This window comes from Echiichthys vipera (assembly GCF_963691815.1).
Source record: "Echiichthys vipera genome assembly, chromosome: 20".
Lineage (NCBI taxonomy): Eukaryota > Metazoa > Chordata > Actinopteri > Perciformes > Trachinidae > Echiichthys > Echiichthys vipera.
The window spans coordinates 1,511,078-1,526,077 of record NC_139845.1 but is presented as its reverse complement, the minus strand read 5'-3'; the positions used below and the strand labels follow the sequence as shown (position 1 = coordinate 1,526,077).

Below are 15,000 nucleotides of genomic sequence, written 5' to 3'. Positions count from 1 at the left end.
AAACTGTGTTGTGATGCGTTCAGGGCCGGTCGGCTGACAGAGCGTTAGCTTAAAGACCTACAGCAGGAAACAGCTGTTTTAATGATTTAGTTTTATATTTTACGATACAAAAACGTCACACGGAGTTCCACAGGGCTCACTTCTTGGTCCTGGTTCATTTACTTTCTGTCCTGTCCGGTCCTGTTTTGTTTTTATGCAGACGGTACTCAACTTTACAAATGATTACATCATATTTATGTAATTTCTTAAATCTTTTATATGTTTTTCTTTTTTTTTTGTGAGTGAATAAACTGTGTTGTGATGCGTTCAGGGTCGGTCGGCTGACAGAGCGTTAGCTTAAAGACCTACAGCTGTTTTAATGATTGAGTCACGATAATAAAGACTTTTATATTATTTCCTTACCTATATCGACTTCCTGTTTATTCTACCGTGATTCTACGTGTTTGATCTGCGTTCAAACAGTCATCTCGTATCAGTGAGGTGTTGTTTGCTCGCTGCTCTAACGTCGCTGCGCCCTTCGTGTTCTTGCAGTAGTGCCCTGAACACCCTGAGTCCCAAAAAACATCCAACATCATTTAGTTTCACTGCAAAATAACGTCTGAGGACCGGTGAGTCGGTCGTCGCCGTGTAGCAAGAATAACATAAAGCTGCAGCTGGTGTCTTCAACAGAAAAGTCTATCTGTGAGGATTTCAAGTGAATGAACAGTGACTACAGTTTGAGGGCGCCCTCCCACTGTGCCTCCGTCCCGTGTCCCGTGCTTTAGGGTCCTTGTCCCCCCCTCCAGGCCCGTTTGTACTCACACTACCTGGGCCTCGGAGAATGCTTCTTGCTGCCTATACGTCATCACGCCGTAACACGTCACACGCATTGATGACGTCATGGCGATGCGTGGCTTTGTTTCCAGATCTTTCCGTAGACCTCGGAGTTTTTGTGCGTCTTGTCGACTGTTTTTGAATCTTTTCATCGACCAAATCTGCAGTAAACACTCCACCTCCGCATCACACCAACGTGAACCTTTCACCGCCATTGTTTGAAATGTCCGCGCATGGTCCCTCCTTCTTCTTTCTACGTCCCAACAGGCGCACAGGAAATGACCTCAGAACCGCCGTAGGCCTCGTGCTCGTACACGTGCGCACGCTCGTGCTCGTACACGTGCGCACGCGCTTTACAAAAGCCCACCTCTCTCAGACGGGCCGTAGGCAGTCAGCGTGCCGCAGTTATGCGTGGAGCGGTTGCCCTCACACTGGTCAAACGCACTAGGCTTGACCTGAAAAACCGGTTTTGGCACGGTGCTGAAGGACAGTGTGAGTGCACCCTCAGACCAAATAAATGCCAGAATGGAACATTTTTGGAAAACGATTTAAATGTCGGAGATGAATTTGTGAAAATTGGAAGTTTACCTGACAGCTGACGATGCGATCTGCAACAATTATGAGATGACTTCATCTAAAAACTAGAAATAACGCATCGGATCAGAAATCTACTGATGTAGAATAACCTTCCATCTCTACAGAAGATGTTGTTTGTCTCATTGAACGTCATATTTTATGAATCTATTTCAGGAAGCAGCGCCGTAAGATCCTGTTTCCCTTTATCTCGGAGCTGATGACAGACCTGCGTTTGCTACATTTCAGCCCTTGAGGATATTTTGATGTAGATTCATAATGTTTGTCTCTTATTTGGCGGAGAAACGTATTTTATCTTCCGCCCTTCTGTTGGAACAGATTTCTGCCCTGATGCTGTCGGATAAACAGGCTCATGATCTGAATCTGCTTCTGCATGTTGTTTGTATTTGTGTTATTAAATACTTAATAAATGAGATTAAATGAGACTGAAGCACGGCGTGTTTTATGATGAGAAGGAAAACGGCAAAAAAGACAGAAACTATTTTGTTTTTACATAAATATCACTTCTTAATAAACACTTGTTTAGCCCGTTGTGTGCATTTATACCAAACTATGGTGCGTTCAGGGCCGGTTTAGCCTGTTGTGTGCATTTATACCAAACTATGGTGCGTTCAGGGCCGGTTTAGCCTGTTGTGTGTGTTTATAGTGTGCTGTGGTGTGTTCACTGCCAATTTAGCCAGTTGTGCGTGTTTATACCAAACTGTGGTGCATTCAGGGCCGGTTTAGCCTGTTCTGTATGGTTAAACCAAACTGTGGTGCGTTCAGGGCCAATTTAGCCAGTTGTGTGTGTTTAAACCAAACTGTGGTGCGTTCAGGGCCAGTTTATTCTGTTATGTGTGTTTATACCGTGCTGTGGTGCGTACAGGGACGGTTTAGCCCGTTGTGTGTGTTTATACCGCACTGTGATGCGTTCAGGGTTGGTTTAGCCTGTCATGTGTGTTTATACCAAACCGTGGTGCATTCAGGGCCAGTTTAGCCCGTTGTGTGTTTTTATACCAAACTGTGGTGCGTTCAGGGCCAATTTAGCCCGTTATGTGTGTTTATACCGTGCTGTGGTGCGTTCAGGGCCCGTTTAGCCTGTTATGTGTGTTTATACCGTGCTGTGGTGCGTTCAGGGTTGATTTAGCCCGTTGTGTGCGTTTATACCGTGCTGTGGTGCGTTCAGGGCCGGTCGGGCCTGGTGTTGCGGCAGGATCTCCATGCGGACGGTCTGGCAGGAGGCAGAAAGCAGCTGCGTGGCTTCAGCCAAAGAACAAAACTCCATCGACTTCCCGTCAACGGACAGAATGTGATCTCCTGCGTGAAGAGCGCCGCATCTACACAAGAAGAAGAAGAAGAAGAAGAAGAAGAAGAAGAAAAAGAAGAAGAAGAAGAAGAAGAAGAAGAAGATCGTTGATGTTAGTTAACGTCCCCACGTATATGAACTTCAGTTAGTTTCTCTTAAACGAACCCTGCTGTACCTGTCTGCTATGCTGGCCGGTTTCACCTTGTCGATGACGATGACCTGTTTGCTGCAGAACATGGAGGTGGACAGAGCCACGCCCAGACTGGAGCCTGTCGCCTTGGCAACCTCGACCAACAGCGGCCCCGACGCCGTTGCTACAGAATCTGACGAAAAAAAACACAAATAGTTTTATATTTTACGATACAAACACATCACATGGAGTTCCACAGGGCTCACTTCTCGGTCCTGTTTCATTTACTTTCTAAACCAGGTCCCGTTTTGTTTTTACGACGATACGCAACTTTACAAAAGACTCTGACGACTTGAAACTGATTCAGTGCATTGCTCAGATAAATTTCCCACGACATTTGAACACAATTATGTTAAAACTGAGTTATTGTTTCGGGTACTCGGGTTGAACAGGACGCTGTGTTACGACTTGAACTGACCCATCACTGAGACGTCGTACTCGAGCAGCAGCGTGGCTTCCTGCCCGCACTGCTTCAGGATGCTCATGGCCTCCGACAGCGTGCTGCCGTGGAGACGAATCCCGTCGATGCTTAACAGGCGGTCGCCCGGCTTAACGGTCCCTTCTCTGGAGAGACAAGAGGAAAGTTTTCAGTTTCTACAGAAGCCTCTGAGGGACAAAAACAAACAAACACCAGAGAGGGCAGAGGTGACGCACCTGTCAGCCGGACCGCCGGGCCTGATGGTTGTTATCACGATCGGGCGCGACTTGTTCCTGTCTTCATGGGCCCCACCTGCACACACACACACACACACGTCATGTATTTATTTCTAACACACACACACACACACACACACACAGCTGTACTCACCGCGGATGACGAAGCCGAAGCTGTTTCCTTCTTTGTGAAGCGTGACCTCTACGTTCTTGAACATGACCCCTGACCCCTGCACCGCTGCAACACACCACGACACCGACGCGTTACCGTGACCTCTGACCCCCAACACACTGAGTCATGTCTCCGTACACTGATGCTCTGCTTATATTACGACTACTCAGAGGTGGAAGAGACATTCGGCTGATCCAAGAGGCTTTTTAGAGACTTAATTTAGCTTAAGAAGTAGAAGAAAAAGCAGAAAATGAAAGTAAAAGAGTAAATGTACTTAGTTACTATCTGTGTCTACTCTGTCCGTACTTACAGACAGGCGGCAGTTCGTACTCCACCTCCAGGACGACTCGCTCCCCGACGTTCTTCAGCAGACTGATGATCTCATCGTGTCTGAACTTGGCCAGGTTGATGCCGTTAACGGCTCGGATGTAGTCGCCCACGTTCAGCTGGTCGCTCCTGAACAAGCACCAAAACAAAAGCTCAGGTTTCACTTTTTAACAAAGTTAAACGTACAAACTCTACAACAGTCAGTCTGTGGCGAAGCAGCGTGGGATCATGGGAGTTCTTCAGATCCAGACGTCTGAGGACTAAAATCCTTCATCCGGGTCAAATATAGGGTTAAAAAAGACCAAGATCTGAAAGGTGTTTAGTAAAAAAGTGTCTTAAAACTGGATGAAATGTCACTTAATGGCGCTTCTGACCATCAACGCTGACACACAAGAGGATATGACGTCATCGACACGCGACCAAATGACCTCATGACGTAAAGGTTTGAATCATTCATTCAGTTTTTTCCGAAGTTGAATTTTCCCACTGCTGTTGGAGCCGCGGAGAACCGCACAGGTTCTTCCTCGACATCGTTGTCAAAAGTAAAGCTGCGTAAAAAGTTCAGGTCAAAGTAGAAAAGGTTCACTTCAGCTCCCATTCAAGCGCCCGCGTACTGGAGGGAGACGCCACCGCGGTAATGGCGGCTTGTTCGCTTCCGGTACTTCGCCGGATTCGTCAATAGCAGCAGGTTGTTTGCTGCTAGCAGAGGCGCTAACATTAGCTTGTTGCTCCTGACCTGCATTTTCTGGCTCAGTAGTATTTGACTGTCGGAGAGTTGTGTCATAATAAGGTTGAAAGGCTACCACAGGCTCACAGGGAGAGGGTTCCTGGTTTGAATCCCGGCTGGGGCCCTTCTGTGTGGAGTTTGCGTGTTCTCCCCGTGTCTGCGTGGGTTTTCTCTGGGTTCTCCGGTTTCCTCCCACAGTCCAAAGACGTGCAGGTGTTGGGTTCATTGATGACTCTAAATCACCCGTAGGTGTGAATGGTTGTCTGTCTCTGTTCGTCTCTATGTGTCCTGTGATAGACTGGCGTCCTGTCCAGGGTGGACCCCGCCTCACGCCCGATGTCAGCTGGGTTCGACTCCAGCGACCCCGACATGGACAAGCGGTTGAAGATGAATGAGTAAATATATGCATAAAGAAATAACAAGAAACCATCATGTACATTTCCTGCACCTGTCCAAGTAACATCCAAATAATGTCCCCAGTTCAAAGGTCAAAGGATGAACGTCCAAGTTGGGTCATGGTTGGACGTCCAAATAATGGACCCAGTTTGGACGTTGAATAGATATGGTCATGGGCCGACCCAATAAAGACATGATCTGCACGTCTCTCCAATGTTTAGCGGCAACGTCCAGTTGTTTTTATACACTTTAATTTTAAAAAGGTGCCTATTTTGCCTTTATTGTGATTTAACAGTGATGAAAATGTCATTCGACCCCATTCCTCCGCATTTATTTTGAAAAACGCCAAAGATGAAGAGATAATTGTTACCTGGCAGCGATGCCTCCTTGTCGCAGGTTTGAAACCCGGGGCTTCCCTTCTTTGTCGATGCCACCTGAGACCGTCAGCCCGAGCGTCGTCCCCTCCTTCTTCATCAGCTCCACCACCGAGCAGCCCCGAAACTCGTCTGCACCGCGCACACAGAGACAGCTCATTGGTCGGACGCTCTTTACCTCCCAGAAAACAGTTATTCTGCACTTCCACTATTTATTCCACCTCTCCCTCGTTTCTATCTCTGCACTCTGACTTCATACGGACTCTTTCCAAACTCGCAGCACAGAGAAATAAAATAATAATCTGGAAAGAGTAGAGGAGTGAAGTCATCCTCTGTTCTGTCGTTCATCTATCTTTTATGGAACGCCTGAAATATTTAACGGATAGAGAGAGGAAGATATTTCAAAGCAGACCTGGTACTATCTGATGTGACCGGCCCTCAGGTGATGAAACAGAAAGCAGGATTTCATTAAAATGCTGTATTTTAATATTAATAAGGCAGAGTTTCACCCTCTTCCATTCAAACAGGATTAAGACTATCCATGTCTTATTCTCCTTCTTCATCTTCTCCGTCTCTAAAGAGGGTTTATGAAGAGCGCCAGTGTCCTTTACTTTTCTACGACGTCAGCGCTGACTCGCAGTCTGGGAAAGAAACCCCCAAAATCTTCTTTCCTGATCAAATGGTGGATGAACCACTTTCCTGCAGCGGCGGCGGCGGAGGCGGCGGGGGAAAGTGTACCTTCACAAGCTGCCATTTAACTTCACAGTGAAAAGAATCTGAGCTACAACAAAGCTTGTCTCAGAGGAGAAGAGCTGCACACTTTCAAATGTTACTACCAACAGCCTCCTCTTCTCAGCCTCAGTAAGAAGTGAGTAAGAAGCAGAGCAGCCCGTCTGTGACGACACTTACATTCTACTACAACAGCGGTTGGTGGAGGTTTCGCTTTGGTTGACATGGTTCTGAAATATCAATGACCTGTTTGGAAGATCAACAAGTTCGTCTGTCAACTGGTTTCAAAACCTTTCTACTTCGTCCGTCAACTGGTTCTATAGATCAACCAGTTCGTTCGTCAACTGGTTCTATAGATCAACCAGTTCGTCCGTCAACTGGTTCTAAAACTCTACGAGTTTGTTTGTCAACCGGTTCTATAGATCAACCAGTTCGTCCGTCAACTGGTTCTAAAACTCCACCAGTTCGTTTGTCAATCGGTTCTAAAGATCAACCAGTTCGTCCGTCAACTGGTTCTAAAACTCTACGAGTTCGTCCGTCAACTGGTTCTAAAACTCCACCACTTCGTTTGTCAACTGGTTCTAATACTTTTCTAGTTCATCCGTCAACTGGTTCTAAAACTCTACCACTTCGTTCATCTGCTGGTTCTAAAGATCAACCAGTTCGTCCATCAACTGGTTCTAAAGATCAACCAGTTTCTTCGTCAACTGGTTCTAAAACTTTTCTAGTTCGTCCGTCCACTGGTTCTAAGGATCTACCAGTTCCCCTTGCTAGTTCTGAAGCTCTACAACGTTATCTATCTATTTCTGAGGCTCTACTAGTTCCTCCAACTGGTTCCAAAGCTCCTTCAGTTCCTATAACTGGATCCAAACCGATTCCAATTCCTTTAGCTGGTTCCAAGGCTGCACCAGTTGCTTGAACAGGTTCCACACATCATGACCAATGAATCAAACTGGTTCTACTTGTTTGTCTGGGTCCAACACTCTACTGGTTTCTCTAATTGCTTACCAGTTCCTTTAACTGGATCTAAACTTCTACCGTTTCCTATAACTGGTTCCAAACCTCTACCAGCTGCTCTTGAGGGTTATGAAGCTTCACTAGATCAGGACTGTACCAGTTAAGTGGTTCTGAATAAGTTCCTCCAATTTGTTTTGAGGATCTACAAATTAATTAAACTATTTGTAAACCTTCCAGTTCTTCTGACTGGTTCAGAAGCTCCAAACGTTGCTCCAATGGGTTCCAAAGACCGGTTTCTTAGGGTGACTTTAAAACGCCATCAACTGGAATTTGAAGCACCAACAGATCCTCTTAACTGGTTTAAAGTTCTGGTGTAAACTAGTTCTGAAGTTCTGTCTGGTTCCCTAACTGGACCTGAAACTCTACCACTTCCTTTAACTCAGTTCAAAACCTCTTCACGTCCATTTTAGGCCTTTTAAACTTGGTTCTTTTACCTGGTACCAAAATAATGTAACTTATCAGCTGTACCCATCCGTCGTCTTTATATGAATGTACCGCTCTCTACTATCACTGAACTTGTTCTGACAGCTGACCCAGGGCACTGATGTAACGTTTGCTTGTTGTCACAGAAATACTGTAAAACTCACACTGCTGCAGTGTGATGGCTGTAAGTAGGACACGGGCTCCAGGTGGGAGGAGATAAAACTGTAACGCAAGCATCTTCCTGCAGTTCACAGGGATGGAGGACATCAGCTAACTGTGTGTGTGTGTGTGTGTGTCTATTTTCAGAGCTGTTATCTTCACCTGTTATTAGCTCTGCCGGTGGACCCACGCCGACCAGAACCCCCAACAGGTAAGACATGAATGGACCGAATAGATCACAAAGAACAAACTGAACTGGACTATAAGAGTATAATAAATGTTACCTGGTATGCTCTGCCTCCTGATGGCCAACGCTCCATCTGGAGGCCTCGGCCCGGCAGAGTGTTTGGTGTACGGCCCCTCATCTGAAACACAAAGAAACACATGTTAGTCTGACTTGTTCCAGGTCCTTTAACTGGTTCTGAAGCTCAAGCGTTTCCTGTCACTGGTTCTAATCCTCTACCGGCTCATCCACCAATTTCTCCAAACTGGTTTTGATGAGCTACTGGCTCCACCACAAATACCAATTACCACAATTACTGGTTCTGAAGCGCCACCATTTCCATAACTAGTACCAGGCCTCAAGGTTCGAAGCGCTAACAATTTATCCAACTGGTTCTGAAGCTGGTTCCTTCAACTGGTTACAACCAAAGACTATTTAACAAACAGACGTAGCGTCTCTGTCAAGGTCCGTTATCTCAACTTGATCCAATCGTCCTCGACTACGGGAGTCTCCATCTTGTCATTTCCTCTGACCAAAAAAGGGCATGTATGTGACGTTGGGGGGAGGGGCGTACGTCCATCTGGCTGACGTTTACCTCTGAGGAGAAGTGAGGGCCAGAGGCTAGCTGTCACTCAAGAGGCCACGCCCCTAATTATTCATAAACTTTAACCTCCAATACAATAACAACTAGCCCCTCCCCCTCAGTGTTGTCATGGAGATCTGATCTAGACACACAGACTAGAATGTTCTTTTGTCCTTAAACAGGTTTAATGATGCTGTGTAAACGGCCTGTTTAACATGGGGCTCAATGAGAAACTGCTCTGTTATGAAACCTGCCCCTAGTGGACACTCAGAGAACTGACGCTGACGGAGCTTCCTGATTGGATCAAACAGGAAGTAACTGTGGTGGGGGCTTGTTTACAACGCTTCCTCCTCAACCAGTCTCTCTAACTGGTTTATAAGTTTGGGTCTTTAGCTCTTGCAGTGGCTCTAATGGGTCCAGACCATTCCTTCTGACTGGTTTCCAAGCTCCAAAAGCTCTTGGCGCTCAACCAGTACCTCGAACTGGTTCAGAGGTTTTTGAAGTGCCTCTAACTGGTAACTGGTGTCAAACCTCAACCAGTCTCTCTGAGTGGTTCTGGAGCTCTCCCAGTTCCTTTAATAAGTTTAGAGGGTCTAGCAGAGGCTTGTGATGACTGGTTCTGGAGCTCTCCCAGTTCCTTTAATGGGGTTTCAAGCCCCACCAGTTCTTGGCATTGGTTTAGAAGCTCTGCCGGTACCTCTTAGCTGGTTTCACACCTCAACCAGCTCCTTTGACTGGTTCTGAAGCTCTAATTAAACTCCCACAGAGTTTACGTCAGAAACACGACAACCTCTGAGTCCACAGACGAACCCGAACACGCAGACACCTCACAGGTCCCACAATGCACCTGTACTCACCGCCATCATCACCGTCAGACGCTGCAGAGTTTCTACCACAAAGATACATTTCAGCGCTTATTCAAAGGACACTGATGGGACTTTTACGGAGCCGTTAAGCGCCCGGTTTGCAGTGTGAAGCGGCTGTGAGGTGTCAGCGTGTTCTCATGAATAACCAAACTGCTGCCAGACAGGGGTGACCTCATCAGCGCAGCGACCAATCCCTGTGGAGAACACGGCGGTCTATGTAAGTCTGAGCTAATCCGAGCACTCCCTTTCCTCCAACGGTGATGTCATCAAACAGAGGAGTGGGAAGGGGCGGGGCTAAGCCACCAACCGTGACATCAGACCAATTAGGATGCAGAGAGTTGATTGGATGAGGATTTGAATTGGACGATTGACGTCACTGGACGACTGAAGGTGAGAAATGTGCTGTAACTCAAATCAGACCACAGCTGATACTTTGAAAACTTTACTTTAAATCATTCCTAGAAAAACACGATGACCCTAAAGTGGAAGAAACCAAACTCAAAGTCTAGAACAACTGCAAATGAAGAGAGAGGTTCTTCTACAAAGACGGACTCCAGTCAGATGTTTATCCTGTTTGCGGCAAATGTCAAGAATTATTTGTGACTGTTGTTTCTTTACTCTAAAAAAATACATGAAGTCTGGTTCAGTCTGGTTCAGTCTGGTTCAGTCTGGTTTAGTCTGGTTCAGTCTGGTTCAGTCTGGTTCGGTCTGGTTCAGTCTGGTTCAGTCTGGTTCAGTCTGGTTCAGTCTGGTTAAGTCTGGTTCAGTCTGGTTTAGTCTGGTTCAGTCTGGTTCAGTCTGGTTTAGTCTGGTTCAGTCTGGTTCAGTCTGGTTTAGTCTGGTTCAGTCTGGTTTAGTCTGGTTCAGTCTGGTTTAGTTTGGTTCAGTCTGGTTCGTTATCAGAGCCTGAAAACAGGAACTTTAGAAACCAGGTCCCAGAGTGTGAAGATTGTAAAACGCCCCCCCATGGCGTTGTGGTCTGGACGGTGAAAGCTCAGACTTTGTTAAAGGACGGCCTTTGGCGTCCATGTTTAGTCCTTTGGCGTCCATGTTAAGTCCTTTTTAGGCCATCCTTTAACCTCAGACTTTGTTAAAGGACGGCGTCATGGCCCCACCTCCGACCTCTGACCCCGCGGCGTCACATAACAACAACAGTGCTGCTGCGTGAGAGGACAGAGACGGACCCAGAGACTGTTTCCTGAACTGGACTCTGAGCCACATGCATGGGACTGAATGAGGCCCAGCACAGATTTAGATCCAGGACCAGGACCAGGACCAGGACTCTGAGCCACATGCATGGGACTGAATGAGGCCCAGCACAGATGTCTCCCTTTTCCCTGATGCTCTGAATAAGGAGCTAAACTGCTCTAGGCTCTGTTTCTAAATCCAGTTCTAAGAAGCTGTGAAAAGTCTCTAAATGTAGTGAGAAAGTGGCGCCTGGGAGTGCTTTGGGATGGGGAAGGGGCTCCCAGCAGCACCCTCTGCTCAGTGAGGACACTAACTGCAGAGTGAAGGGGCTCCCAGCAGCCCCCTCTGCTCAGTGAGGACACTAACTGCAGAGTGAAGGGGCTCCCAGCAGCCCCCTCTGCTCAGTGAGGACATTAACTGCAGAGTGAAGGGGCTCCCAGCAGCACCCTCTGCTCAGTGAGGACACTAACTGCAGAGTGAAGGGGCTCCCAGCAGCCCCCTCTGCTCAGTGAGGACACTAACTGCAGAGTGAAGGGGCTCCCAGCAGCACCCTCTGCTCAGTGAGGACACTAACTGCAGAGTGAAGGGGCTCCCAGCAGCCCCCTCTGCTCAGTGGGGACACTAACTGCAGAGTGAAGGGGCTCCCAGCAGCCCCCTCTGCTCAGTGAGGACACTAACTGCAGAGTGAAGGGGCTCCCAGCAGCCCCCTCTGCTCAGTGAGGACACTAACTGCAGAGTGAAGGGGCTCCCAGCAGCACCCTCTGCTCAGTGAGGACACTAACTGCAGAGTGAAGGGGCTCCCAGCAGCCCCCTCTGCTCAGTGAGGACACTAACTGCAGAGTGAAGGGGCTCCCAGCAGCACCCTCTGCTCAGTGAGGACACTAACTGCAGAGTGAAGGGGCTCCCAGCAGCCCCCTCTGCTCAGTGAGGACACTAACTGCAGAGTGATGGGTGCATCAGAGTCCAGAACAGCACCAAAGTCTCCACTAAGACCAGAACCAGGGACACGTTTGTCTCTAGGATGGAGGAGGATCTGGAGAGCGTTGCGTTGAATTAGTTCATTGAAGGGAAACGTCGCAGCTGCAGCGTCACAGGATCTGCTCTCTGTGTGTGAAGCAGCAGGACGTCGACTCTCGCTTCAGCTCGGTGTCGTGTTGTTCTATTTTTGGTTCTATTGTTTGTATTCTGTTCTAATCTGCTCTAGATCTATCCTCTGTAGATGCACACACACACACACAAGCACGCACGCACGCACATACGCGCACACACACACACACGCACACACTATGGTCTGTGATATATTAATAATTAAAGCTGACGTTGCCGAGCGACAATTGTTTAAACAAGTTCATAAGACTCCATCACTTAAAGCTGCATTCTCTCTAATGTCCAGCAGGGGGAGACTCCACTTAAAGCTGCATTCTCTCTAATGTCCAGCAGGAGGAGACTCCACTTAAAGCTGCATTCTCTCTAATGTCCAGCAGGAGGAGACTCCACTTAAAGCTGCATTCTCTCTAATGTCCAGCAGGAGGAGACTCCACTTAAAGCTTCATTCTCTCTAATGTCCAGCAGGAGGAGACTCCACTTAAAGCTGCATTCTCTCTTATGTCCAGCAGGAGGAGACTCCACTTAAAGCTGCATTCTCTCTTATGTCCAGCAGGAGGAGACTCCACTTAAAGCTGCATTCTCTCTTATGTCCAGCAGGAGGAGACTCCACTTAAAGCTGCATTCTCTCTAATGTCCAGCAGGAGGAGACTCCACTTAAAGCTGCATTCTCTCTAATGTCCAGCAGGAGGAGACTCCACTTAAAGCTGCATTCTCTCTAATGTCCAGCAGGAGGAGACTCCACTTAAAGCTGCATTCTCTCTAATGTCCAGCAGGAGGAGACACCACTTAAAGCTGCATTCTCTCTAATGTCGAGCAGGAGGAGACTCCACTTAAAGCTGCATTCTCTCTAATGTCCAGCAGGAGGAGACTCCACTTAAAGCTGCATTCTCTCTAATGTCCAGCAGGAGGAGACTCCACTTAAAGCTGCATTCTCTCTAATGTCCAGCAGGAGGAGACTCCACTTAAAGCTGCATTCTCTCTAATGTCCAGCAGGAGGAGACTCCACTTAAAGCTGCATTCTCTCTAATGTCCAGCAGGAGGAGACACCACTTAAAGCTGCATTCTCTCTAATGTCGAGCAGGAGGAGACTCCACTTAAAGCTGCATTCTCTCTAATGTCCAGCAGGAGGAGACTCCACTTAAAGCTGCGTTCTGATTTACAGACTAATGAAGACGAATGCATAATTAAACGTTGCTTTATCTCGATTCAAACGTTGCGTCAGACGCTCATGAGGCGTTTCACAGCCGCGAGCCCAAATGTGTTTCCACTTGTTTATTTAACATCCACTGAGGGTTGGAGCGACACGCTGTGATCCATATTTAATGATCATATCTTAATGAACAGGACGACTTACAAGTGTGAAAACCTCAAAAACACACAAATAAAACAGCAGGAGAAGAAAAAGCTGCTCACTTTCTTCTCCTTCATTAAAAAAATCGACTTAAATGTTCAAATGAGTTTAAAGTCGTGCACGTTTGTTCATCCTGTGGGAACGAACGCATCAACAGTTACAACACAATAACATAATATATGTTATTATTGTGCTTCATGAGAGCTTTTAGTGTTTTAGTATATTTTGAAGCTGATACTTTTTAGTTTAACTTCTCTTTAGTTGCCTACACTTAACCGTCACCCCTTGTTGTTTAAACTCAACTTCTGCAGTGTTACATAGAAAGTCCTATTCTGTACGATCACGTACACATTTTTGTGAATACGTTTTCGTTAGCTGTCACACAAACCTGTTGATTAGAATACATAGAAGTAAAGCTTGAAACGTTGTAGCGTAACGTTGAAGCGTTACGTTGTAGCGTGACGTAGCAGTGAAACGTCGTAGCGTAACATTGTAGCGTAACGTTGTAGCGTAACGTTGTAGCGTAATGTTCTAACGTAACGTTGTAGCATAATGTAGTAGCTTAATGTAGTAACGTAACCTAGTAGTGTAACGTAGCGGCGTAACGTAGCGGCGTAACGTAGCAGCGTAACGTAGCAGCGTAACGTAGCAGCGTAACTTAGCAGCATAACTTAGTAGCGTAACATAGCAGCTTAAAGTAGCAGCGTAACGTAGCGGCGTAACGTAGCAGCGTAACGTAGCAGCGTAACGTAGCAGCGTAACGTGGCAGTGTAACCTAGCAGCGTAATGTTGCAGTGTAACGTAGCACCGTAACGTGGCAGTGTAACGTGGCAGTGTAACCTAGCAGCGTAATGTTGCAGTGTAACGTAGCACCGTAACGTGGCAGTGTAACGTGGCAGCGTAACTAAAAAGTAAGCATAAGGACTCTGACTTCCTTTTCACGAGCTAGCGTGAGTGCTAACGTCAGCGCTAATGTAAACAAACCGCTTCACCTTCTCAGCTCACGCGTAAGTTTGTAAATCTAACGTGAAATGAAAACTGAACAACGCAAAGACGAAAAAGCACATTTGACGATTTAAAATGTTAAAAATGTTCAACTCTGTTTGTTTGAAAGGTTATTTTTAAAGTTAAACGTCTTTGTTTTCTTTGTCTTTGAGGATGAGAAGATATACGCACATAAAAGCCTTTTTACTGTTTGACACGGTTTGTTTATAATATTAATGTTTTTATGATTCAACTCAAAGTGTATTTAAAAAACAACCTTAGTGCTGCACAACAACCAGAGTCAAAGGAACTAAAGATAAAAAACTCCCACTGTGCCTCCGTACCGTGCCCCAGGACGTTTCACGGCTAAAGTCTGGTTCCTTTGACCAGTGTGATGCAACCGTACCACGTCTAGCTGCGGCACGCTTGCCGTCCACGGCCCGTTTGGGAGAGGTGGGCTTCAGTAAAGCACGTTTGCACGTGTACGAGCGTGAGCATGCGCACGTGTACGAGCACGAGGCCTACGGTGGTTCTGAGGTCATTTCCTGTGCGCCTGTTGGGACGTAGAAAAAAGAAGGAGGGACCATGCGCGGACATTTCAAACAATGGCGGTGAAAGGTTCACGTTGGTGTGATGCGGAGGTGGAGTGTTTACTGCAGATTTGGTCGATGAAAAGATTCAAAAACAGTCGACAAGACGCACAAAAACTCCGAGGTCTACGGAAAGATCTGGAAACAAAGCCACGCATCGCCATGACGTCATCAATGCGTGTGACGTGTTACGGCGTGATGACGTATAGGCAGCAAGAAGCATTCTCCGAGGCCCAGGTAGTGTGAGT

General features: G+C 46.9%; 1 protein-coding gene across 1 annotated transcript in view; it reads right to left on the bottom strand.

Annotated features, from left to right (window-relative positions):
• grip1 (glutamate receptor interacting protein 1) overlaps positions 1-15,000 on the bottom strand; it is a gene marked incomplete at its 3' end in the record, with an annotated part of 57,962 nt that overhangs the window by 10,519 nt on the left and 32,443 nt on the right. Inside the window, exons 2-9 of the mRNA XM_083935051.1 lie at positions 8,145-8,225; positions 5,529-5,664; positions 4,019-4,164; positions 3,691-3,774; positions 3,537-3,612; positions 3,301-3,446; positions 2,868-3,015; positions 2,554-2,723 (exon numbers count right to left, since the gene is read on the bottom strand). Of these exons, the coding sequence (XP_083791177.1) occupies positions 2,554-2,723; positions 2,868-3,015; positions 3,301-3,446; positions 3,537-3,612; positions 3,691-3,774; positions 4,019-4,164; positions 5,529-5,664; positions 8,145-8,225 (987 nt within the window). The remainder of the gene's footprint in view (positions 1-2,553; positions 2,724-2,867; positions 3,016-3,300; positions 3,447-3,536; positions 3,613-3,690; positions 3,775-4,018; positions 4,165-5,528; positions 5,665-8,144; positions 8,226-15,000) is intronic.